At 52.9% G+C, this 25,329-nt stretch overlaps 9 protein-coding genes across 9 annotated transcripts; 3 read left to right on the top strand and 6 right to left on the bottom strand.

The window, feature by feature from the left end:
* Positions 1 to 1,592: 1,592 nt before the first annotated feature.
* BROUX77_002238 (uncharacterized protein) lies at positions 1,593 to 2,474 on the top strand (the record flags this gene model as incomplete). Its single annotated transcript, XM_073746757.1, has 1 exon — positions 1,593 to 2,474. One exon carries the CDS (start codon positions 1,593 to 1,595, stop codon positions 2,472 to 2,474), a length of 882 nt encoding a protein of 293 aa, XP_073607320.1.
* A 467-nt stretch (positions 2,475 to 2,941) lies between these two features.
* On the bottom strand, positions 2,942 to 4,060 carry BROUX77_002237 (uncharacterized protein; the record flags this gene model as incomplete). Its single annotated transcript, XM_073746755.1, has 2 exons — positions 2,942 to 3,458; positions 3,525 to 4,060. The coding sequence occupies 2 exons, from the start codon at positions 4,058 to 4,060 to the stop codon at positions 2,942 to 2,944; spliced, it is 1,053 nt and encodes a 350-aa protein (XP_073607319.1).
* A 535-nt stretch (positions 4,061 to 4,595) lies between these two features.
* BROUX77_002236 (uncharacterized protein) lies at positions 4,596 to 5,614 on the top strand (the record flags this gene model as incomplete). Its single annotated transcript, XM_073746754.1, has 2 exons — positions 4,596 to 5,423; positions 5,495 to 5,614. 2 exons carry the CDS (start codon positions 4,596 to 4,598, stop codon positions 5,612 to 5,614), a joined length of 948 nt encoding a protein of 315 aa, XP_073607318.1.
* A 1,688-nt stretch (positions 5,615 to 7,302) lies between these two features.
* On the bottom strand, positions 7,303 to 8,220 carry BROUX77_002235 (uncharacterized protein; the record flags this gene model as incomplete). The annotated part of the gene is made up of 1 exon (XM_073746753.1): positions 7,303 to 8,220. The coding sequence occupies one exon, from the start codon at positions 8,218 to 8,220 to the stop codon at positions 7,303 to 7,305; it is 918 nt and encodes a 305-aa protein (XP_073607317.1).
* A 319-nt stretch (positions 8,221 to 8,539) lies between these two features.
* Positions 8,540 to 10,062, bottom strand: BROUX77_002234 (uncharacterized protein; the record flags this gene model as incomplete). Its single annotated transcript, XM_073746752.1, has 3 exons — positions 8,540 to 8,615; positions 8,693 to 9,767; positions 9,837 to 10,062. The coding sequence occupies 3 exons, from the start codon at positions 10,060 to 10,062 to the stop codon at positions 8,540 to 8,542; spliced, it is 1,377 nt and encodes a 458-aa protein (XP_073607316.1).
* Positions 10,063 to 10,979: 917 nt separating this feature from the next.
* BROUX77_002233 (uncharacterized protein) lies at positions 10,980 to 12,524 on the bottom strand (the record flags this gene model as incomplete). Its single annotated transcript, XM_073746751.1, has 1 exon — positions 10,980 to 12,524. The coding sequence occupies one exon, from the start codon at positions 12,522 to 12,524 to the stop codon at positions 10,980 to 10,982; it is 1,545 nt and encodes a 514-aa protein (XP_073607315.1).
* Positions 12,525 to 13,072: 548 nt separating this feature from the next.
* On the bottom strand, positions 13,073 to 13,516 carry BROUX77_002232 (uncharacterized protein; the record flags this gene model as incomplete). The annotated part of the gene is made up of 1 exon (XM_073746750.1): positions 13,073 to 13,516. One exon carries the CDS (start codon positions 13,514 to 13,516, stop codon positions 13,073 to 13,075), a length of 444 nt encoding a protein of 147 aa, XP_073607314.1.
* Positions 13,517 to 22,263: 8,747 nt separating this feature from the next.
* BROUX77_002231 (uncharacterized protein) lies at positions 22,264 to 23,550 on the bottom strand (the record flags this gene model as incomplete). Its single annotated transcript, XM_073746749.1, has 1 exon — positions 22,264 to 23,550. One exon carries the CDS (start codon positions 23,548 to 23,550, stop codon positions 22,264 to 22,266), a length of 1,287 nt encoding a protein of 428 aa, XP_073607313.1.
* A 798-nt stretch (positions 23,551 to 24,348) lies between these two features.
* BROUX77_002230 (uncharacterized protein) lies at positions 24,349 to 25,314 on the top strand (the record flags this gene model as incomplete). Its single annotated transcript, XM_073746748.1, has 1 exon — positions 24,349 to 25,314. The coding sequence occupies one exon, from the start codon at positions 24,349 to 24,351 to the stop codon at positions 25,312 to 25,314; it is 966 nt and encodes a 321-aa protein (XP_073607312.1).
* Between the last annotated feature and the right edge of the window lie 15 nt (positions 25,315 to 25,329).

The following is a 25,329-nucleotide window of genomic DNA, read 5'->3' as shown; positions in this document are numbered from 1 at the left end:
CTTGTTCCCATAGTTAGTCTATTATAATCTTCTAGCCGGACTGTTTGACGACGGGACATGCAGAATATGCTGCAAAGCCGACTTTGCCGCAGGGTCAGCAGAGATTTCAGGACGAACCAGACAAGCGCGCTGGCGAGGTAGGAAATATGCGGCCCGTACCCTATGCTCATGTAGTTTTGTTACTGTACTTAGCTTCTGCATAAATCCTTCGGCCTCGGACGCATGCAACCATCTAGTACAACGACATGCAGGTTTGTACGCATCTTGTAACTACATTTATGTGATGGTGAGAGCAGATTCAGATTCTTCAGGTGTCATGTGACTAACGCGCAGGCTGGTTCCACTGCCAAAAGAAAAAAAAGAGAGAAGAAAAAAAACTCCAGAGAATATACAAGACGATGTAGAGCCGAGATTACATGCTGCAAGGCTGGTTTGGGCAGACGCAAAGGCCTTAAGATGATGGCGGCGTCGATGCAATCGACACACTACAGACGAATTTTTCATCCAGTGCAGCCCGAGTGGAGAACTAGGGTTAAACGTCTGGTCTAAGCGGGAGAGGGTTAGCTAGATGAGACGATATAGCCCAGGGCCAAGAAAGAAAACGGCAAAGCTTAGACACGCATTGAGCGAGATGTCGAATGCCTCATTTGTGCCTCGCCTGCCAGGTTATTTTTAGGGGACAGACCAGACAAGATGACGCTAAAAACGAAGCGCAGCAGCACTGAGACAATGCGAGAACTGCCCACACCTGCGAATCAGCTTGCATAGGAGTAGGCGATCATTTCGTCCCATTTGGCCTGCATCACATTAATAGACCAGAAGCAACACCTGATGAATCTAGGTTCTCGTTTCGCGGCTGGCGTCTTTGCCAGACTGGCATGTGACTGACTGGCGGCTCTCCTCTCCCTCTCTCCCCTGCAAGTTATGCCCGAGTCTCAGGGTAAAGGCATGGCATACAGGAGGGAACATGGCCCGAAACAGAACGTTGTAAGTAGGGACCGACATCCTGCCATCTATCTGTATGTGCATACACACATACATGCGTGCTGCTTCCGATGAGTGGGCGGCATTAAGCCCGCCAAATGATGTCCCAAAAGAGGACCATGCCGCCACCTAGCCGTTGGAGAACAGCCGATTGAGTCCTTGGGTGAACCAAAGGTAAAACAGCTCAATAAAAGCACCTGTGCCTTTTCATCACCTAACATTGGCACGACAATGGGCTCGAGAAACTATAAGATGTCTCTTAGCTGCCGCCCTGACCACGTCCGTTCCACCCTCTCTCTCCTTTACCTCTGTGCTTTTGCGCTCCTGTGCTCCTGTGCTCCCGTGCCCGCCCTATCTTCCGCTAATACTGTCATTGCTGCTTCGTTGTGAGATACACATATAAGCTCTTTGCCCGGGTCTCGATACACATCACAGCCAGCTCGCCTGCCCTTTGTCCCGCTCCCGCTCTCTCCTTCAATTCTCTTTCCCTAGACCGGCTGTTTTGAGTTTTGCCGCGGGAAAATAGTGGCCGTCTCTCATGCCTCTTGGCCTACCATCCATCTACCAATCTCTTTATTATATTTAATACATAATTGCCACCATTAAGCATGCGGGCCTCTCACCAACATGACGGCACCTTTGCCTCCCACTATACCCGCCACACCTTTAGCCATAACCAGCCCTTCCAGCCGCGGAGCCGCCAGAACCAGCCCTTTGATGCCCAGGACCTTTCTCGCCGCCTGCTAGTCGTGCAAGTCCAGCAGCAAAAACAGGAACAGCAAGAGGAGCAACGGCAGCGGAAGCAGCTCGATAAGCTACAAAAGAAGCAGAATGCCGCGCTTCGCAAGCGCAACAGCATGCCGTTGCCGCGCCGTTTCTTCTCTCTAGCTCCCAAGGAAAACCGCGAAAAGTCCGCCACCGAGAACGCCGCGCCTCGCCATGCGGTTTCGCAGTTTCTCTATAGCGAAGCCAACAACTCCTCCTCCACAGCCTCTGTCTCCGCCAGCTCCAGCAGTGCCGCCGAGAGTAGTAGACGGAGCTCCACCAGCATTAGCTCTTCGTCCACCTCTGTCTCGTCGCGGCCGCGCTCCGTGGCGACCAAGCCGTCCAGACTCGAGAGCACTGCCCAGTCCCAGGCGCACGGCGCCTCACGCCACAGCGCGCTCTTCCTCGCTCCCGTCTTCCGCCCACTTAGCCCGCAAACATCGGCCAGAAGCCGCGATGAGGACGAGTTTGGCCCGCTGCCCGTGTACCAGCGCAAGACCCACAGCCGCGGCTCGCACCTTGAAAGCCCGCAACACGGTTCACGCGTCGACTGGACGCAGGGCGACGAGTCAAAGGACAGCAAGAAGACAAAGGCTCGGCCACTAATGACTAGCCTAAAGTCCCGGTTGGGCGGCGGTAAGAACGACAAAGAGACCGCCGCTACCAGCGGGACACAGACACAGCATCGGACAGGGCTGTTTTGGCGGCTGCGGAAGACGGCGTGAAGGGCTGTTGACTTGCATCTTACTTAATGTACCTTGACCACTTTCTTTTTTATTATTATTTCTTTTGTCTAGGATGATATGACGCATTTTGTGGGGATCGTCTTGTAGCCAAGACTGAAGCTTTTGGGGGCGTTTTGGTGTCACACATCTCCTGCGTTTTCTTTTTAAAAATGAATAGTTAGCACCGTTATATGCTTGCTTGAAATATGTCGTCTGATCTCAGTCTTCTTTTGTGCGCCTAACATTACGTGCCTGGCGGGTTTGGCCGCATGATAGATGCCACTTGAATGTCATGCAATAGAGGCATAGGCAAAGGATGCTGATTTTGTAGTTAGTTATACAATAGACGAAATATCGTTGTCTACGTGCATGTTTTCAGGGTATGCATGTATCTATGTACTGTGATCCTTTTGGTCTAGACAGATAGTCCCATCGCTTCTCCTTCCTGGCCTTCACCACGCTCTCCATTAGAAGCGCGCTTTTTTAGTTTCTGCCTGTGCGAGCTTTTGGAATATGGCGCCCTCCTCCCTAGTCTTGCGCTTGCGCACTTCGTGCAGCCCACCGCGGCCTTGAGTCTCCATGAGATGCAGAATGAGTTCTGAATACGCCCTGACGGCCTCGCCCTCCTCGCTGTCCTGCTCGCGTACGCGCCGGAGTGCATCTCTACCATGCTGCTCGCCGACCGAGCGATCCCAGAGCTTCTTCTCGAGTCGTTTGGCTTCGCTTTGCATAAAAGGAGTGCCGAGAGACGGCTTGGGCGGCTGTTTAGCATCAGAAATCTTCAAGAGTGCGTCGGGTAGGCACGGATATCGCTCGAACAAGGCCCTGAGCTTAGCAGAGTTGTCGAGAAAGCTGAATGGATGCGAGAGGTCGGAAGAGGGCTGGGTCGGGGCTATGAAGACGTTTATGGGCGCGGGCTTGGGTTTGGGTGGGAGATCGGCGGGATGATTCTCCTTGTGCGCTTTGCTGCATGCGACACAGCAACTGGCGAAAGGGATAGTTAGCGAGTCGCATTCCGTTACAAGGTTAGAGTGATGATTGAGAACTTACACCTTGGCGCTGCAACGAGGGCACTTGTATTTGCCGTGATTTTCCTTGCAAACAATGCAGAAGTTGTCTGGGATAACGCTGACAGCCGCCTCCTCAGCCATGGCAGCTTTGGAAGAAAGCGTCTCTGGCGCCTCACTTGTATCGGCGTTTTCCTTCTCATGGCCAGAGGCCTTTTGGCGCTTGGAGGGATGCTGTGAGCTCGCATTGGACTTGGACTTGTTGTTGCGCCGCTTCTTCTTCTTCTCTAGAGCGCGCACTGGTTTAGTTGACCCAGCTTCTTCTGGGGCTTCGTTGTCGCTATCAGCAGCAGTGTGCTGGGGGTTGTCGGCGACATTGGACTCTGATGCTTCTTGAGGCTCTTTGGCGGTTGCGATAGCGCTTTTGAGCGGGGCAGCTGGGGGACAAGGTTCGGCATCGAGGTGTTTTGGGCATAATAAATATACGCCAGAAGGCTGCTTGTCAGAAGCACAGCGCAATGTTTCATCCCCAGAGTCTGAGGCATAGTTCAGGTTGAGCATATCTGGAGTATTGATCATGGGATGATGGTGAATGGTATAGGATGTTGCGACGCGACAAGAAAAGCTGTGGAATAAAACTAGCGGCGAGAATTGGTAGTGGTGATGCAAGTTTGGCAGTTCATGCGATAGTTTGGCGTTTAGAGTATCGATATGGCGACCAATCACCAAAAACTTCTTGGTTGATTCTCTCGACAAGAACAAAATTTGTCGCCAAACAGAAAGAAAAAAACAGCCCAGCACGCAGCAACCATGAGGCTCCACTAAAAAGTTACACCTGGGTCAAAGTACACCTTGATTTTACGTCATCTTAGTCAAGAGGAAAAAATGGAGACCAGGTGAACTGCCATTTTGTCTGGAGACCCGTTCTACCAATGACATGTGCCAGAATGGGGTTAGTAATAAGAATGTCTTTGTCATGGAAGTGCTTTTCGGATTGCCGAAGGATAATCTTTAAAACGACCGAAGCCAGCTGTAGCACACTTCTGTTGGTTAACTGTGATTAACTTTTTTTTTTACGAACAACACAATATACTCCATCAACGACAAATACACCATGCGTTCCTTACAATCATTTCTCAGAGCCGCCTCAGTTCTGCGGGCTTCAAACAAAGCCGTCCGGCCTGCCCACTCCAGAGTCCCCTGCGCCGCATTCTATTCATCATCGGCGTCTACCAGGTTTTCTGTTGTCTCGATAGTTCGGACCCCCTTACGGCCAAACACACTTGCTACACACAGCTCGGGATCGGCCGCGCGACTCGGCACCGGCTACCGGAGCGGCGCAGCCGTCGCTGGCGCACGCACAATTTTCATCCAGACGGAGCCGACGCCCAACGCCGATGCTATCAAGTTTGTGCCGAACCACACTATTATCCCCGAGACGATGAACCGCTCATCTATTGAGTACCTATCGCCACGGTCGACTATTTCGCCGCCGTATCCGTCCCCGCTAGCTGCGCAGCTGATGAATATTGACGGCGTTGAGTCAGTGTTCTACGGCCAGGACTTTATCACAGTTACCAAGGCGACTGATGCCAACTGGGCTTTCATCCGACCTGAGATCTTTGCACTCATCACTGAGGCTGTCACATCTGGCCATGAAATCGTTCATGTGGCAGAGCGCAAAGAGGGCGAAGCCGCACCAGCAGATGAGGTAGACAGCTTGGCGTACGACGAGTCAGACTCTGAGGTCGTGGGAATGATTAAGGAGCTTTTGGAGACCCGGATACGACCGGCTATTCAAGAGGATGGTGGTGACATTGAGTTCCGCGGCTTCAGCGAGGACGACGGCATGGTCAAGCTGATGCTCAAGGGTGCTTGCAGAACGTGCGACTCAAGCACTGAGACCCTTAAAAACGGCATTGAAAGCATGTTGATGCACTATGTAAGTGCTTTATGTTCTTGACAAGTGTTGCATGAAAATGAACTTTTTGCTAACGTTGTATCCCGACATAGATTGAGGAAGTCAAGGGTGTGATGCAGGTCATGGACCCCGAGGAGGAGATTGCGGTCCAGGAATTTGAAAAGTTCGAAGAGAAGCTGAAGGAGCAACAGCAACGCCAGGCCTCTGCCTAGGTTCGAGGCCTCTGTTGGCGAGCGAGGTGTTTGAATGTCTTCGTGTAGGAAGATGTGTACTTTTATTACTGCTTGTCTAGAATAGCACAAAGCAGGCATTTGTGCCAGTTAATATACACCATATATGGCTTACTACTTGTGTCGCCTCGTGTGGAATATGCACGGAGGGTCGAGTTGGGATGAGCATGGCCCAGCGAGTTCACTTGTTGTTTAGTTTCGGAGACCACGGCCACAACAATTTGTGATCAAGAAACTCAATAGCCAGCTCGACTGGCCATCTCATGATAATCTGAGAAATGCCCGGACACAACTACACAATGTGAAATATCCATTGGCGTGTTGACTTGCGCGTTTGAGTCTGAGCATCTAACCACTGTGATTTCATCTTCTAGAGCAATTCTCGGACAGTCAGCAGTTGCGATTGCAGGTGAGCGTATGTTTTGAGTATCTCCTATGACTATTTTGGGGTTCGCTATCAAAGCTAGGAGGACTGTATAGTAGGTGGACACGTGGGAATCCCCGGTGTTGTATGTTCTTTTGCTTCGTTTTGCTGTTGAGCCCCCACCGTTCTACCGTGATAAGTTGTCGTAGCCGGCCCGTCAATCACATACGACCACAGCCTGTAGAAAGCACGGGATCCCGTCCGCTCTCCCTTAGTTAACCTACAGAGCGCCGGATCAGTACTACGGTGGGTGACCACGTGGGAATCCCCGGTGTTGTATGTTCTTTTGCTTCTTTTTGCTGTTGAGCCCCCACCGTTCCACCGTGACAAGTTGTGGTAGCTGGCCCATCAATCACATACGACCACAGCCTGTAGAAAGCACGGGATCCCGTCCGCTCTCCCTTAGTTAACCTACAGAGCGCCGGATCAGTACTACGGTGGGTGACCACGTGGGAATCCCTGGTGTTGTATGTTCTTTTGCTTCTTTTTGCTGTTGAGCCCCCGCAGTTCTACCGTGATAAGTTGTCGTAGCCGGCCCGTCAATCACATACGACCACAGCCTGTAGAAAGCACGGGATCCCGTCCGCTCTCCCTTAGTTAACCTACAGAGCGCCGGATCAGTACTACGGTGGGTGACCACGTGGGAATCCCCGGTGTTGTATGTTCTTTTGCTTCTTTTTGCTGTTGAGCTTGATTTGATTTGATTTGATTTTTTTCTTTTACGTCTACCTACTGTTATTTCGCAGCAATACGACGGCATATTCCAGACGGAAGCAGTCGGATGATGTCATCTTCCAAACTACTCCCGGGCGGTCAGCGATTGCAGGTGCGCATAGACTTCAAGCATCTCCTGTGACTTTTTAGGGTCCGGCATTGAAGCCAGGAGGACTCTCTGTCCAGCGCAGCCCGGGGGCGAACCTGCGGGGTTCCAGGGTTGGTTACCTGGTGTTTTTGGTTTGCAACAAACCGCGTGTAGTCTAGTCTAAAAGGCCACCGGCTCTCGGCACGGGGGTTTGTCCCCGGCGGATTACGCGTGGTTTTGTCCTCTTGCGGGCATGGCCGTTGCTGCATTTTTTTTCAACGTTTTCCCTCCTCTGTAGTTGGTGGACGGGAAAAGGACCCCCCAAAACCTCCTCATGGAATCCTTCTCGACATCTCCTTCCGATCCTACTACCTCGTCTCCTCCCAATCTAACCTTCCTCTCCCATCTCTCTTCCACTCTCATCTCTCCTTCAAAATCCCACCTTCATGTCTCGGTGCTGGCAGTGGGTAGTGGCTGGGTAGTCTCGGGGCGCCCGGGTTGTTGTCTTTCTTCAAGGAACTTGAGATTGCGGCGTAAAACGCTGGCAACGTGACTTGTTGCTTTTGTTGTTTTCAGAAGCTTGTCAGCAAATCTCTGGCTCCACGGCCTCGGCAGTGCCCTGCACGTCCACCAGTGTTCTCGTTCCTTTGGCTGGTTGCAAGCTCGGCACCCGCGTGGACAGTTGTGTTCCCATCGGTCATGGTACTCGTCAAAGTCACCATCTCCGGTTCTGGCCGCCAGGATGTGGCCTAGCTCAATCCTGGTGAGGCCGTCGTAGCGGGAGACACGGAAGGGGGGTTCGGCGGGGACACCAGTTCCCAGTGGGCGGCATCCTTTTTGCTTCTGCCACCATTCCCCGTATTCGAGACTTAGACGGTCTCGCCTCCATCTCCGTGCCCCGGCCAGGCTGACGCGGGGTTCCGTTGTCGTCTGTTGGCACCCCAGTTTTGCTTGCGCGTCTGCCAGTTCGTTGCCTTCCAAGCCCATGTGGCCTGGGACCCACAGCACATGGACTCTCCTCCCAGGACTCTCGCTCGCCCAGCGGCGAAGGGTTGTCTTTGTCTCATCAATAACGTCCTGAGATGTGCTGTTTCTGGTGGATGGGTTGCGGAGGCGGTTCACTATTCCTTGGTTGTCCAGACAAAGCCAGATTTCCTCGGTACCTTCGCGCGCCGTGGCCCGCCTCGCTGCTTCGAGAGCGCCAATCGCCTCAGCGTCGGCCACTTCCATCCATTTTCCCAGAGCTACGTGCCCTTCCTCTAGCGTAGCCCCATCTTCCGTAATCACCCAACCCGCGCCCGCGTTTCCATTCTCGTGCTTCGATCCGTCGGAGTAGGCAATGATCGTTCCCGGGGTGGCCATCTCAACTTCCGCTCTGTGTGCCTCTGCCTCTTTTTCCTTGTCTAGCCACGTTCGAGACGGCATGTCTGGCCCAGCTGCGTTTGGCCTGAGCCTGGTGTGCTTCTCCATTTCGGCAGGTAGCAGTTTTCGCAGCCTCACCACCACTGGATTGTACTGCGGCCCTCGAAGTAGATGCTTGTCGTCGAGTCTGTGCCATCATACCGCCTCTCGTCTCTTTTCATCTTCTAGGAGGAGCCCGAAAGGTGGAAAGCTTGCCGCATGGTGTATGCATTCTCTTGGCGTGGTGCGATACATAGGGAGAGCCGCCTGTAAGCATTTTCTAAGGGCAACATTTATCTTGTCTGAGGCCGTTTTTGTCGTTTCCGTCCCAGTCCAAGAGCTGGCCGCAAAGAGTGCTTTGCTCAGAGCGCACGCGCGTACCGCATGGAGCATGCTTTTCGTATCTGCTCCCTTATAGCAACCGGCCAGATACCTCAGGCCGTTCGCCACTCGGTTGATGCCCGCGGTCACGTGCGCGATGTGCTTGTCGAAGAGACGTTTGGCGTCTAGATGCAGCCCCAGCCATCGCATCGAGGCATTAGCCGGGGTGGGTTCAATCGTGCCTAGACCCTCCACTGTGACGGACGGATTTCCTGCGACCTTTCTTCTGCCCTTGACGTGCAGCAGTGTTGGCTTTCCGGGGTCGATCTCCAGTCCATTGTTGGCCGTCCACCTCAACACTTCCCTCATGAGAATTTGGATGACTTCGCAGTTCTTGCTAAAAGCAGGACCACTAACCACCAGAGACCCATCGTCTGCGTATCCGAGAAGTGCGGGGTTTTTCTTGTACAATGGGGCCATGAAGAGCATGTACAGCACTGGCGAGACCGGCGAGCCTTGCGGGAGGGAACCTCCTACAAGGGTTGTGGCGACGCCTCCTTCGGTGCGCATGCTTGCAGCCCTATCTTCCATGAAGCTTCTGACCCATCGGCATAGCTTCGTTGGCCAGCGGTTCTCAATCAGGCGGTGCTCCATTTTCGCTGGGTCAACTGCATCAAAAGCTCCCTTGATGTCGAATGTGAAAATTGAGGTGACCTTTTTCCAATCCTGGGCGTCCTCGATTCTTCCACGGAGCTCAATGAGCATGTCGGTAACGGCCCTTTTTGGCACGGCGCAGATGTAGTTTCTCGGGATGGTTTCTCTCTCTATCGACTCTTCCGCGAGCCGCCTAGCCACTGCTCTCTCGAGGCCTTTGCCCAGAGTGGGGAGAAGTGAGATTAGGCGATACGAGCGTGGTGCTTGGCGTGGGCGTCCTGGCTTCGGTATTGCCACGAGGTCGGCTTTCTTGAATGTGCTCGGGTGGTGTCCGCTGTCTAGGCATAGGTTATATAGTCCCGTTGTCAGATTACCTAGAGGTTTCCACGCCCTTTTCCATACCTCGTTGGGGATGCGGTCCGCTCCCGGCGCAGTGTTCGCAGGTTTCCAGATGGCAGCCTTCACCTCGTCCGAAGACAGAGGGGGCCACTCAATTGCGTCGGGGTTGGGCTCCTGAAACCGCCATTCTGAGCCTGTGTGTGGCTTAGTATGGGTTTCGAGAAGGAGAGCCACGGATTCTGCTGTGCAGGTCGTCTTCGTACCGTCTGGTCTCTGCAACAGTGGAATACGTCTGTCGGTCTTGTCGTTGGCCAATTTGATCGCGCGGAATACATCTCTCGTTTCGTTGAATCCGTTGATGATCTTACTCATGAGGGCCCTCTTGGCCTGGACGACCGCCCATTGCATTGCCTTTTGCTCCTTGACGTATGCCGCTCGAAATGTGAGGTCTCCCAGTCTTTCTCGAGTTTTGTCGCGTGCCTCCCTCATCCTGGCGTTGCACCGTTTGCAATTTTCGTTGCACCATGGTTTGAGGTCGGTGTTGGGTGGTGTTTTCGGTGTCGACACATCCAGTGCCCTTCCCACTGCTGCGACTAGTCTCCCGGCAAGGTCGTCCGCTCTGTCTGCTCCGCTTCCGCTACCGGTGAGCAGCCACTCCAGGCCGCTGTTCTCTCTTGCGCACTCCGCCACGAAACGTTCTATATCCATCTTTCCTAGTCTCCACCTTGCCTCTGGTCGTTTTCGAGACGCTCTCGCTTCTATCTCTAGCTCGAGTATCTCGTGGTCGCTTGTGCTTCCGGGAACAACTTTCATGCGGGTCTCCCATTTCACTACCGCCGCGTGCGGCACCACGACCAGATCTATCACCCTCCCGGCTCTGTGCGTTGGTTCGTCTCTCTGGTTCAGCACAGTAAGCCCTTGGTCAGTCAGCCAATTTTCCAGGGTCATCCCGTCGTTGTTTTCTTTGTCGTTGGCGTCCCATGTACCGTGGTGGGCGTTGAAGTCTCCCAATGCAACCCATGCGTGTTCTTTTTCTGTACACATCAGTTCTTGCAATCCCTCACCGGCTCGCAAGCACCTCTCCGGCGCATTGTACACTCCCAAAAGCCGAAGCACGCCCTTTGTCGCCTTGATGCGGATTGGACACAGGTCCGGGTGGGCCTGATTTGTTTCAAGTGTCTCGATGTCTTTCCGCACGTAGGCGATGCTCCGTGGTCGATCCAACCATCCTTCTCTCGGGCTATGCAGAGTGAATTCTGGGTGGAACTTCGTTTTGTCCTTACGCGGTCCAATCCAGGGCTCCTGCACAAACACGACGTCTACCCGTTGCCTGACGGCTTCGCGTAGAGTCAGTTCATGGTTAGGTCCCCCTCTTCCCACGTTGACGCTCCATACTGTTAGGTGTCCTAACATTCATCTCGCTGGGAGCGTTCTCGGATGACCTCGGGCCGCGGAGTCGGCTGCTCCGCCGGGGAAAGTCTCTTTCTCTTGCGAGCCTGGTTGTCGTCCTGGGGGTTGGCTGGCGTGTTTTCCGTTGGCTTTGGGGTCGTGCGATTCGGGCGAGTGCCTCGCTTGCAAGCGGGGTCCCCTGCCGAATGGTCCGGAGCCTTGCACACGATGCATGCGGCGCGGGATCCAGCGTGTTGCCCCTCTCTGTGGTCTGCGCTCCCGCACAGGCGGCACCGTGGCTTTTCTTTGCACCCCGCTGTCGGGTGTGTCGCCCAGCAGGTACGGCACAGCGGCAGTGAGGGGGTCCGGCACTTCTTGACCGTGGCCGGGTTTGAGCTCCCCTCGAATTTCACACTGTTGGGGAGGGTCTGGCCCTCGGGTAGGTCCACTGCAATACGGAGTGTGGCGTCCATGTACTTCTCGGTTTCGAATTGCCACTTGATGGATTTCACTTCTCCACCGGTTTGCTCCGTTATCTGTCCGATGAACCATTCTTCGTTCTTCTTGGTCACCGGTCCGTTCTCGCCTACGACATAAAAGTCTGATAGGCCAGTGATGCGTGCATGCGTCCATCTTTTGTCAATTTCGCACGCTTTCGCCCCACACGCTTCCTTGACGCGGTTCAGCTTCTCGGCTGACACCGCACCCTTGGTCGTGTAGAACGCCCAGCCCGAGTTCACCTTCTTGACCTGGATCTCGGCGGGCTTGCCGCCAAGGACCTTGGCGATCTCGTTGCTGGCGTCCGCTTCATTTGCGGCCGCTGGTCCTCGGACAAAAACTCGCACTTTTTTCTCTTCCTCTGTTGTCGTTGTCTTTGTCTTGGGCTTGGGGGCAGTCTTTTTTTTCAGGGTGACTGCTTGTCCCTTGCCACCGTCGGCCTCTTCCGCGGTGCTTGCGTAGCTCCTGTTGTTGTTGTTGTTGTTCGTGTAACCCGGTGTGGGCTTCGGGGCTTTGGCAGACCCTTGCTTGTCGTTCTTAGGGTTGCCTGAAGGGGCAGGGGTAGTGCCGCCTTGGAGCATCTGGAGCATAGCTCTGAACTCCTGGGACACGTGTCCTGCCAGCTTCCTCACGTTCGCGTCGCCTTTAGCCATGGCGACGGCTTCGTTGCACATTTCGGGGATCTTTTCTGCGAGCCAGAGGTACGCCTCAGCGCGCAGTTCTATCTTCTTCATCTCTCCCGCGATGTGCTTTCTGGCCATGGCGAGATTGCGGTCTTTCTCGGTGGCCGCCCCACGCTTCTCGTTCTCCTTGGGGGTGTTGGACGGTGTCGGGCCCTCATTCTTCTCGATTTGTTCGTCGGGCTTGTCGACAATCATCAGCTCCATTGACGAGCTGGTCGGAGTCTCTTGCTGGGCGCCGTCGGTCTCGGTTTCTGGCTGGACGTCGTTCGTGTTGACCATCTCAATGTCGACCTCCGTGTGCGCGTCCGTTGCGCTGATCGTGGGCTGGTCTTTCGCGGGTCGCGCCACCTGGGCGCTTCCTGGTGCATCGTCGCACTCCATTTCTGGATAAGGGGATTGTTCTCGATTGATTCTTGTAAGTCTGTGGTCGTTTCGCTGATTGACTGTTACCAGTATGGTGGTTCTCGCGGTCTTCCGGTGTTTGCTCCCGCCTGATTGATTTTGATTTTGATTTTGTTGCTGTTGAGCCCCCACCGTTCCACCGTGATAAGTTGTGGTAGCTGGCCCATCAATCACATACGACCATAGCCTGTAGAGAGCACGGGATCCCGTCCGCTCTCCCTTAGTTAACCTACAGAGCGCCGGATCAGTACTACGGTGGGTGACCACGTGGGAATCCCCGGTGTTGTATGTTCACTTTTTGCACTTGATCACCTTTTTGCCGTTGGAGTGAACAGGTTGATCTAGATCATATCAAATGAAGTCCAAGTAGTGCATTCGAGCAACAATGGCATTAGTTATACGTATAATGGTCTAGTTAACTATAGCAAAAACATGACACACGGCCTGAAATCCGCGAGCCAACAAATGACAAACTAAGAGATGACAGCCATGGGATCAAGGTCCACTCGTGAGCTCTAGACCAGATTTTATTCCTCCTTGTCCTTCGCCTCATCAGTAGGGCGGACGACAGTAGTGAACGTGGTGATAGAAGTAGCCTCCGAAAGTTGGGGCGCGACATTCATAGCAGCGGCGGCTTCGGGGTCGAGCTTTGTGAACGGTGGAATATTGTATAGCATGCCCAAACCCATGAGGATAGAAGAAAAGTACAACCATGCAGGAACAATGGTCGTCTGGGCACCATCGCGGCTACCAACTAGAACAGTGACATCTGGTAGGAACTGGATGTCTTCATTCTTGATGTTTTCGAGAAGCTCCTCGTTGTAGGGCATTATGTAAAACTCGCCAGGGGCAAGGGTAGGTGGATCGGTTATCACAGGGGCGGCTGCAGACGAAGTAGTGCTCGACGCAGGCTCTGTGATCTGGGCAGAGACCAGGGCGAGGGTGGAAAGAAGGAACAGAGTAGATTTCATGTTGGATCAAGAAAAAAAGAGTGAAGGGATGTAGTTAGAGAACAGAAGAAAAGATTAAGCTGTGAGTTTGGTTCGGCGGACGTAGTGTGTAGAGCTTGCTGTTGAGAGGTGGTAAGTTTAAAATGAGTGATGAAGAACAGAAGAGATAAACGGCTCCAGGTCAATCCTGTTCCATCTTATATACCACTGTTGACACTCTGGATAGCATCTCGATATCACGGCATCTTCAGAGCTGAATGGGGCGACATAAGTGCGGTAGCTCATGGTCATTCCCAAGGCATGACAGCCAAAGACTCCCACATAACGAATGCGAGTAGCTCCGTGTGTCTTTCAATGTCGGCTTACAAGCCACAAAAGACCGGACTACGATGTAATCAAAGCGGGCAAAGCATCGGCTATTTAACACCATGATTATGTGATCCGGTGAATATGCCAAGACCCAGCAGATGCGCGTTTAAGGAAATGTTCCTATTCTTCGCCATGCGAGTAGATCTATATATTTGGCTTGAAAAGCACACATGCGGAGACGAAATAGCCTTCGACTTCCAAAGAACTCTGTAAGGGCTCACTGTTTATCCGACATGGGTTTAAATCCGTACCTCATACAAGTGCTGATGTGTGAAAATCCACTAGTATCTAACTACATGTTTTTGCAGCCCATCGCCGGGTTTATAGGCCTTAAGTCCTATCCGAGTGGATATCCGTATAAACAGGTATCGTATCACTCTTTTGGTCCTGAGGCGCTTTAATAGTGCATTCTTCTTAAGTTTGGCTTTTAAACTTTATGCCTGTACGTATTTGAATTGTTTCTGTTTTCTACCAAAGCTGGATATCAATTTCTAAGCAGCCTAGCCGGTGATGCCCCGTCCACATGGTAGTTGATCGTGGACTCGAAATAATCACGTCTAGTGGGCCCCTATAGCCTAGTAAGCCCAATCAACATCGATAGCAGTATTATTGGTCAGGGAGTTGCTCCAGATGCCCTTCTAGCAGCAATGTGCCCTGCTATAGAATGACAGTTATTTCCTGTGGCCGACATCCAACGAAGCTGTAACGTAAGTACAGTATCTGATATTCTTCAGACGTGCTGAAAGTATGCCAGAGATGTCAACCCAGAGTTGGGAGTGAAATCAAGACCGATAATCCGTGGTGTATAGCCTGTGTTCCTGTTATACGATGTGCCTAGTTCGATCGACTTCAACCACCGATTACCACAACCGAAACCAGTGTAACACAAGATAGCTCTGCACAAATTAACTAACCCTAACCCTGAGAACTTGATAACGCCGTTTGTCACCGCCCTCATCACGGACCGATGGTGTAGTTGGTTATCACGTTTGTCTAACACTCATTCACGAATGGATGGACACAAAAGGTCGGCGGTTCAAGTCCGCCTCGGTTCACTTTTTGCCATCGTCAATCAGAATTTGTACTTCGTGTGTTCTCTTGCTTTTTTTTCTTGCGAAAAGGCTTATCGCTGCTCCTATGCCTGCTATGCGGATCGGAGACTGCCCCAGAGTGTCCCGCAGCTTCTTCCAGAAGTTGATAGGCACTAAGCGCGGGGCTACCTGGCTGGCCGCCAAGGCAGCTAAAGCACCCACTGTGCTTCTCGCCCACCGCCGCGCGAGGACTGAGGTGCACCCACAGGCCGCCGACCCTCCCGCTCGCTCCCCGTCGAGCCTACCACCGTCCGCCCCTCCACCTCCCAGTGCGGGGGCTCCCCCGGGCCTCTCGGCTTAGCGCGCGCGCTGCCACTCTCGTCTGTTTGCTCGTTCTCCCTTTCTCTCTCTACTTCTTGTCTTTCCTTTGTTACTTTTCTTTTGTCATGTTCTATCTTTCTTTTGGGTTTGGTCTTCTACAGTGTAAAGGTCGAGGCTTGGGGTCTTGTTTGGGGTCTCACAAGCGAAGGACAGCCATTACGCTGGGCGGTCGGGGGACCCTTCGTTATTATACTTCGAGCAGTGGGGACTTTTCTGTATGCATGATTCTGGGTTTTTGGTTCCTTTGCTTCTGTATGTATTTCTTGTTATTAGTTTTAGTCCCCTGTCATATGTCGAGAATCCCTAGTCAGTAGACAGGTAAATAAAGAATCAATCAATCAATCCAGCTCTTTGGGCGTGGTTGGTAGACTCTCACGATCAAGGTCTTCTTCTAATGCTTGAAATACCTGAGAGGGCCTGTGTCAGCTTCACGGTGGGCCGTGCAATCCTTTTCATGTAGCTTAGTCACGTTAAAAAAAGTCAGGTCAAGTCTAGAATCTCTAAGGAGAACCTCAAAAGGGCTTGGACAATACGCGCTGAATAGCTAGAGCAACGCCCTGGCTTGCCTTAACTAAGACCGTGGCCAGATGGTGCCCCGGTGGTGGAAGCGATCCGAGTCCCAGGACACTCCAAGGCTTGGGGCAATGAGTTTGCAGATCTACAGGCTAAGATAGGCGCTCATAGAGCCAAAATTTCCTGAGGGATGTATCTCTCTTGAGCGCGTAACCGTTTCCACTGCCGCGTTACTTTTGGGCTCCGCACTTGGTGGCCTGAGGAAGAGCGCGCCACGAGACCTGTTCAGGATCAACGGCTCAAAGCTTCAACTGGACAGAGACAAAATTGCGGTATTCCAAGAGCGGCAGTGTAGTAATCCAGGACTGGCTACCAAGAGCTTCCAGGCAGTTAATCTCCGAATCTAATGGCAGAAATGAAACCAAGAATCCTCGACGTTGTGTCTTTTGAATTTGCCACATCATGTAACATGGTTACACAGGATTGACTGTCAACCCCCTGGTGAACCCATGTAAGGATTTCCATTCTTTTTTGAAAACCTTGGGAATAGTGACAGACGGCGGTTCTTGAACCACATTATCTCATTTCTTACTCATTATTTGCGTGGCATCCCGGCTCATTTCTTTCTGGGATAGGCCGTCTGAAGGTATGCCGTGGGGAGACTTCGCTACGTCTTTCCAGTCAGAGTGAGTAAACTACCGTTGTGCCAAAAAGACGAACGTTCATTTGGACTTGCTTACTTAGTGAGGCTTCTATCTTCCATTATGTACGCTGGGCTTTACTCGGGCCTCCTTGACTAGGCTAACTGGGTAACTTTGGCCCCATTGTAGCGGACTCCCATAGCGATAGTTTGTCATTTCCTATCATAGCACGTCCTGGATTCAACAAAAAGCCGAGAGTACAATGGAAAATTGTACGAAGGATGTTATTATGCATACGCAGGCTATTGGAAACGGAGGTTCTGCGCTAACGTCCACGGCATAGAGTTAGTGGCGGGTGCTCCTCATCATCCTCGGCTGACTATCACCGCGTCACGTACTTTCCCTATCAAGACCGCATTATTATCAGCGGACATGAGATCCATGGGAGCCACATCACCATGAATTCTGCCATTGTTCGTTCTGGCCCAGGGGCTCGGCCCCTCTCTATTCAGAAAAGCAAGGACAGCCTATGGGGCGGCGGTGAGATCAAGTACTAGTGGTATGACATGCATAACGAAGAGCTTTACGACGTGTATTTCAACAAAGCCATCAGCATCTGGCAGTCCAAGCCGCCTTAGTTAAAGTTTACAATGAAGGGTTATAATACTATGAGCGAGTCGCTCGGCCCGGTAGTTGTTCAAGGCGTCAGTGGAAATATGACTGCTAGCAGGCTTGGTCACAGCACCAACCCTGAAGCCAACTATTTGCTTCTTGAGTGGCATCATGGTATTCGCGACTACGTCCATCAGATTGGTCATCGCAAAAAAAACATTCCCTTAGTTACATTAAAGGAGATATCGTGCTAACCTTACCTTCTTTGAAACAGTTCTAGGTCTTTTGGACGAACACCAGCGCCCCGACAGAAACCAATACCTCGAACTTGTCTGTGCCCGGGTCCGCTGTACCAACAAGCTCAATAAGAATTATGAACTCTTAAAATGTGTGCCTGGAGACTGCAACCCCAATACCTCTACCCTATATGGCTGCAACTTTTCCGCCTGCAATCTCTAACCTGAAAGCTGCACGAGCGTCTGCGGTAACGGCATCGTTAAGGCGGAAGAGGAATGTGATGACGGAAACAATGACGACAACGACGAGTGTACCTCTTTATGCACCATCAGAGAGCCTAAGGCGTAGAAGAGGGCTTCACATCTAGGGCAGAGACAAGAGAAGTTGAGCACAGTTGCATTGTCTAACATAACTCTTGATCAAATTCCACATATTCCCAACAGTGCCATTCAAAAGAAACCAAAACATCTCGGGGATATGATTTTTTTTTTTGATTTTATTCTTTTACGTCTTCTCTGGGATATGGCCGTTTCATTTGTGCTATTTAACATCTACCTGCTGATATCTCACTAATACGACTGGCGATATGGCCGTAGACTTGACATGACTTACAAACAGACGTGTGCCCTTTTTGATTCAATTTTATTCTTTGACGTCTACCTACTGTTATCTCGCAGCAATACGACGGCATATTCCGGACGGGAGCAGTCGGATATAGACTTGTGCCCTTGACTTGACTTGACTATATTTATCGTCTACCAAAATCACTAAGATCACACGACGCCGGATTGGTTACCGGACGGAAATTTAAAGTCCTCCGCTCGACACGCCCATCGTTTCTGTGTGTTCGGGATGGCGCACCATCCCCAAGCCCCGAAGAACCAGTGGTCCACACTCCGCTATGAGCAAAAGAAAACAAGTAAAAAAAAGGAAAAAAAAAGAACACAAAACACGCAGAAACAGTAAAAAAAAAAACCACTCTCATCACCTCCCCCCACTCCCCCTCGCTCATTCATCCTCTGAAATTGTTAGACTTGTGCCCTTTTTGTTGTTGTTGTTGTTTATTTTTACGCCGTGTGCCAGGGTTCACTGGTCGAATGGGCGTCACAGGCGGCTAGTCCACCTGTGAAAAGAGTATAACTATGAAAAGAGCAGGTCTGCACCTGAACGAAGAGAACAAACAGCTGGAACACGGAGGCTCGCAGCCTCCAGAGCGACCCTAACGTCACCCCAAAGGTCCCAGTAAAACAAATAACGAAATACAAAGAACTAGACAGAGGAAAAAAAAGTAGAAAATGGCTCGGTCTTTCTGCCAGCCTATGCTTGGTTGATGAGGCGTTGCCGCCCGGGGCCCCTCTGTGCCAGTTTGTCGACTCTCTCGGCCAACGTCTTTGCCCCTCGTGCTGTCTTCAATAGACGCTCTACCTATGACCTGCTGTATCTTTTCTGTAGGCCTTTGCATGTCCAAACATGTGGGCCGTCTTTCTCGGCCCCGCATCTCTCGCACCCCAACGGTGTGTCGTGCTCGAAGCGGACGTGGTACTTGTCTAAGTCTCCGTGCCCCGACCTAGCTGCGAGGACTCTGCCGACGCTGACTCGGTTGTGCTTTCCGGCCGTAGCCTTCCATGCCACCGGTGCTTCCAGATTTCGCCCGGTGCTTTTCCACCATCGATCTGTCGCTGCTTGGAACTCCCGCTTGCGCCATCGTTTCAGTGCAGCCAAAGTCCACAATGGGTTGGGCTGGGCTGTTTCCTCTGTAGTGGCCTCTTTCGCCAGCTGGTCCGCTCGCTCGTTTCCCGGGATGCTTCTGTGGCCCGGAAGCCACCTAACTTCCCAGCTTCGGCCTGGGTGTCCGTCTTTCCACCTCCGCATAAGGTCCCGTGTTTCGTCTATAGCTTCCTGCGAGGTGCCCCAAACTGGGAGCCTGGCGTTCAGCCTATCCACCACGCTGCGGTTATCTAGGCAGATGACGATTTTGATGTTCGCTGTGTTTGCAGTGGCATTGACTGCTTCGGCTGCAGCGTGTCTCGCCGCGATCGCCTCCGCATCCGCAACCTCTGCCCCGACCCCCAGATGCAGTTTGCCTGTGGCCAGTTCTTGCCCTTGCTTGATCAAAGCCCATCCTGAGCCGGCGTAACCTTTGGAGTCCTTGGACCCATCTGAGTACGCCCACAGAATTGGTGAGCTTTCGTCTGTGATCTCCTGGGTGTGTCTTTCTGCTTCCTCCAGCTTCGAGCCGTAGGCCGTCCTTCTTTCCTCAGGGGCGGGAGCACCGCCATATCTGGCCCAGCAGTTGAGCTTCGTGTATCTATTCGGTAGTGTGCCCAGTATCCAATCCGTCCATCCGTCGAAAGCGTCAGGGATATGCACTCCGTGCTTGTACTTGGCTCTCCTGATAGCCTCAGCTCTGATAGTGTCGTCAAGGATCACCGTGATCGGCGGGGCCCCGACGGCGTGGTGTACCAGGTCCACTGGCGTTGTCCTGTAGGCGGGCGCGGCTGCTCGGTATGCGGCCCTAGCTACCACGTCCATTTTCCCGGTGATGGTCTTCATGCGCTTGTCATCTGACATGTTTCCTCGAGGGGCTGGCCACCAAGTGGCTGCCGCGTAAGTCAGGTTTGAGATCACGCATGCTCTTGTCGCGTTCACCATCGCCTGGACTTCTGCTCCCTTGTAGCACCCTGCCAAAATCCGCATCGCATCAGCGGCCTTGCGAGCTTTCCTCATCATCACTTCCGTGTGCCCTTTGAACGTGAGTTTCTTGTCGAAGTGTACCCCCAGCCATCGTAGGGCGTCCCCATTCGGCGTGGGTATGACTTGGGATCCGTCTGCCATCTTTGCTGCTGGCCCTTCTGTTCCCTTCTTGTGGAAGTGTATCAGTGCCGTCTTTCCCTGGTCCAGACTGAGTCCGTTCGCTTGGCACCAATTCTCCACACCCTGTAGATCCCGCTCCAAGGTTCTGGTAGTCTCCTGCAGGTTCCGGCCCGTCGCCAACAGACACCCGTCATCTGCATATCCTCTGAGCATCTGAATGCGGTATAGGGGACACATGAAAAGTATGAAGAGCACCGGTGAGACTGGCGATCCCTGAGGCAGAGTCCCTGGGAGCATCTCTGCTGGCGACACCTCATCGTCTATCCTCATCCTCGCTGTCCTGTTTTCCAAAAATGATTTGACCCATCCACAGTAAATTGCTGGCCACTTCTGTTCCACAAGCCTTTTCACCATTCTGTTTGGCGTGACCGCATCGAACGCTCCCTTGACGTCAAACGTGAGCATCGATGCCACCTGTTTCTGTTTCCATGCGTGTCTAACCTCCGTCACCAAGGATAGGGTCAGGTCCGCCGCCGCCCGTTGCGGCACCGCTCCAGCGTAGTAAGGGTGTATCACACCTCTTTCAAGGGCCTCCCTTGCTAGTCTTCTTGCCATCAATCTTTCCAGAGCTTTCCCAAGCGTGGGGAGCAGTGAGATTAGTCTAAACGACCTCGGGTTGTTCTTGTCGGCCTTACCTGGCTTTGGAATTGGCACCAGGCAGGCGGTCTTGAAAGGCTTGGGGTGATGTGTTCTTTCGATGCACAGCCTAAAAAGTCTAGTGATGTGTTCTCCCAGTCCTTCCCATGCCAGCTTTAGAGCCTGGTTAGGAATGTCGTCTAGTCCTGGGACCGTGTTCTTAGGTGCAAACACGGCGCTCTTGACTTCTTCAACCGTGAGATCCAGTGTGAAGGGGTGGCGGTCTTCCGGTATCGTCGGAGGTGCCACGTCCGGCAGTCTGTTTCTCACATGCGCTTCCAGCAATGCGTCGGCCTTTCCCGCAGTCGTCCTGGCCAGCGTCCCCTCAGTTGTGCGGACCGCCGGTAACTCGGTGCGCGTGGTGCTTCCTGTCCAGCCCACGGCTTTGTAGATTTCCTTTGTCTGGGCCATTCCGTTTATCTTGCCGTTGTAGAAGGTTGCCTTTGCTCGTTTAATGGTCGCCAGGTACTCTCCTCGGGCAGCTTGGGTGATCGCAGAAGTGCTCCCCAGGGCTCTTCTGGCTGCCAGTACTTCTTTGTGTCTGTCCTGGCACTCACGGGTCCACCATGGATGGTCTCTTCCTCCGTTCTTCTTAGCCTTTGTCAAAGCTGCCTGGGAGATGCTTGTCAAAATTTCCTCAGTGAGTCTGTCCAAGTCAACGTTTCCTGTTTCTTGGGTCGTCCACCACCGGTCAATTCTTGTGCTCTCGGTCTTTGCTCTGTCGAGTATCGCTTCTGGTCCATCTTGTGCAATTCGCATTCTCGATCGGTCGTTTTTTGTCACGGGGGCTCTCGTCAGCATCAGTTCCAACAAGGTGTGATCGCTTCCCACATCCACCTCGTCATGTGACCCAAACCATCCCACCTTGCTGTAAAGCTCGCACCCTATCACTGAAAGGTCCAAAACGCCCCCTCTCGCGTGTGTTGGTATCCCGGGGTCATTCAGAACCACCATGGATCCGCTCTCCACCCAGTCTACCAGCTCTTGTGCCTGCGGTTCTCTTCCTTCGGGGGGCGCTTCGCCATCCCAGATTGGATGCCTTAGGTTGAAGTCACCCACTATTATGGCTTTTCGGCTTGGTCTTGTTTCCATCAATTTTTTTGCTGCCTCACCGCAGCGTTTGGATCCTCTCGGGGCGTTGTATACATTGGTGATCCGTATCTCTCCTCCTTGCGTCTCCACCACCAGGCTTTGAATGTCCGGGTGTGGAGGTTCCCATTGCAGTCCACGTGCCTTCACATCTTCTCTGCAGAAAATGAGAACGCGTGGCCTTTCTATCCAGTCATCGGTTGGCGCGAATAGCCTGTATCCTGTTATAGACACAGTCTTCGGTCTGTTCTTGTCTCGTACGAAATGGGGCTCCTGTACACATATGACATGCGGGAGGTGTTTGACAGCAGCGCTTGCCAGTGCCGCCTGTGCATTTCGTCCTTTGCCGAGGTTCGCCTGCCATAGGAGAAATTTGTTGGTTTCTCTATTCATGAGTAGTAGGGGCGTCGGTGATTTCCATGTCGTCGGTAGTCTCCGCTACCTTCTTCTTGTTGGCCGCCGTGTCAGTTCCCGGAGTCGCTTTTTCCTTTCTGACCTCCTTTCCTGTCGCATTTCCAGTCGTCTCCTTCTCGGCGGGCGATGGGCCTATTTCTGTGCCCCGTATTGTCGAGTCCGCCCCCGCCCCGCTGGCTTGCTTACGCTTCCGACCCTCTCCCTCCGGGTCTTGTGCTTCTAGAGCGATGTTTCCTTGGCCAGCTCTGGCCGCCCAGGGTGCCGTTTCCGTGGGGCATTTGGCAACTGAGTGCCCGGTCTTCCTGCATCTGGTGCAAGTCACTGTCTCTTCCCGACATTCTTTGCTGTCATGTCGGCGTCCACACTTCTCGCAGCGCCACGTTTGCCTAGGTTCACTGTAGAAAGCCTTTGTCTTTTGGCCCATAAAGTTCACCTGTTTGGGGCGGCCCTTCAGCTCCCTAGCCTTGAAGGCTGCTCTAACTGTGGCCTTCAGTCCCTCTCTCAAGAGGCTGCACGCAGCCGGGGCCACGCCGAAAGCCTCCTGCACGTGGTGCTTGGCCTTTGCTTCATCCATGGGTACGAGCACCATCTGTCCCTCGGTGCTCAGCTCGTACCACGAGGTCTGCTGGTCTCTCAGCGCTACCCATACCCATGGGTCGTCGACTTCGGCTTTCACGCCGGCTCCCATGGTCTTGGCCACCGCGGCTAGTTCCTCTGCTGTCAGTTCAGCTCCCTTGTCCGGGAGGATAGCAAAGCCTGTTGCCGTCTTGTTCGCCCGTATGAACTTTCTGCCCTTCGGGGCTGCCTTGTTCACCACGCCCAGCACTGCCATGGGGTGTAGGTCGCGCAGTTGATGCTCCTGGTCCATTCTCAGGAAGACTCTGTAGTCTTGGCGGGCCTCCTGCTTTTTCTTCTCCTGTGTCGCCTTTCTCGACTTCTGCTTTTGGATCGTCTCCTGTTGTTGCCCGACTGCCTTAGCCGCAGCTCCAGCGTAGCTCATTTGGGAGACAGTGCCTCCGGACGCGTTGGACTTTATGTCCTTCTCCTTGGTTGGGCCGGGCACATCCTTGTCCGCAGCCTTGCGGTTCGGCTCTGCTGGCTTGGTCGCGTTGGGACCGCTGGCGCGGAAACTCACGACCCATTCCACCAATTTGGGGACGAATTGTTCGTCCATCTCCTTGGAGAGCTTCTCCAGCTCCTCAGCGTTCTTCTCGAAGAATTCGATAGTTTTCTTGTAGCTATCGATTTTTCTCTCCATGGCTAGGGTTGCCTGCTCCGCGTCCCTAAAAGCACGTTCAAAACACGCGCCGAGCTTTTCCTTGCCTCCCGTCATCTTCAATGACTGAACACAGGTCAGGGAATCCGTTTATTGTATTTATTTAATGTAAAAAGTCGTATTTGTCTCTGAAAACACCAAAGGTGCCTCTTGAAAGGTGTTGTTGAAAAGGTTGTGTAGACTTGTGCCCGAAAACTTTGAAAGCTATATAACATCATATAGGAAGCCCAATTTCAACAAGCAAAGGGCAACATGCCTGAGTGGTTAAAGGGTATGACTCGAATGAACCTGTTCATCTCCAGCAATCATATGGCTTCGGCCGCGCAGGTTCGAATCCTGCTGTTGTCGCTTGTTTCTCTTTTTGACATTGTCGGTGGCATCACGAACTTTGCCACTACTCAAAATTTTTTTGGGGGTAGTTTCAAGCATATCCGCTCAAATCAACACTCCAGCGAATCCCTGAAACTGCCCGAAATGGCCACCAAAACAGCACAGAAAACGAGGCGTGGCGTGCGAGACTGGCGCCAAAGCGCCAACTCTCGCTTCCTTTCTTTAGTCCCTGACTCACAGCTTCTCCAATGGGCTGAGGCACTGGCCCTTAGTAGCCCAGAAGAGCTCCGGCTGCTATTACCAAAGGGATACTTGACATATGAGCCTCTAGCAATCTTTCCGTCTGGAAGTCTCTCCTCTGGACCGGGAACACTGCTCCATCTGTTAAGCGCTGAGCTGAAGGAACAGCTGTGGAAGATTGTTCTAGAGGAGTTGTCCATGAAAAGCGGCATGACACTGACTCACCTTGCTGTCAATGCCGGCATCCCGCTACACAACGAAGATGCAGGCAAGAAGGCAGATGAGCCTGTACCCAAGGCGGGTGAGAGCGAGAACATTCTTCGTAGCCCAACAGGTCTCAGGGAGCTCTATGGTTATTTTGGCTCATCTGACGGGGGTTTTTGTGACTTTGACGAAGCTCTATGGGTATGGACTCGGCAGAACGGCATCTGGCAAACCTGGGCGCCAAAATGGACCATGTTCAGTCGTGGAAATGTCGTCGAGAAGGCGCGGCTCCTGGAGTTTCATCAAGATCAGCCCGCAGAGTCGTCGCCGGCGTTCTCCCATCGAATACTCCCGGCCACAGACCTCAAAAGCAAGACTGCCATTGACATGTATGCGGGTATTGGGTACTTTGTCTTCAGCTACGCGCGGCTCGGCATGCGTGTTCTAGGCTGGGAACTCAACCCATGGAGTATCGAGGGTCTACGACGAGGCGCGCTGCGCAATGGCTGGACCGTCAAAATCGTGCAGGGCGCGGAACTCTCGGCGCGCTCGACAGTCGATGTGACGAGCGGTGGCGAGCAGATTACGATTTTTGCCGAAGACAACTGCCACGCACAGCGACGCATCGAAGAACTCCGCTCGGCGCATATGGTGTCACAGGAAAAAGGGGGCGACGACTTAGTGGTGATGCATGTGAATGGCGGGCTGCTACCGACGAGCGAGCCATCATGGGCGGATTCGTTTGCGCTGACACGGACAAGCGATAGGGCGTGGCTCCATCTGCATGACAATGTGGGTGTCGACGATATTGAGGCGCGGTGCTGTGAGATAGAGCAGCAGATTGGCGCGTGGGCGGCCGAGGAAGGGCAGGGTAGAAGTGTGGCTGTGGAGTATACTATGAAGGTCAAGACGTTTGCGCCAGGGGTCTGGCATTGCGTCTTTGACGTCTACCTGGGCAAAGCAACAGGTTGAAATCTGGCATACAAG

Source organism: Berkeleyomyces rouxiae (genome assembly GCF_048999995.1).
Source record: "Berkeleyomyces rouxiae strain 22BRR77 chromosome Unknown BrBRR77_ptg000002l, whole genome shotgun sequence".
Taxonomy (NCBI): Eukaryota; Fungi; Ascomycota; class Sordariomycetes; order Microascales; family Ceratocystidaceae; genus Berkeleyomyces; species Berkeleyomyces rouxiae.
Note: the sequence above shows the minus strand (reverse complement) of the source record. Positions and strands in the feature narration are given on the sequence as shown.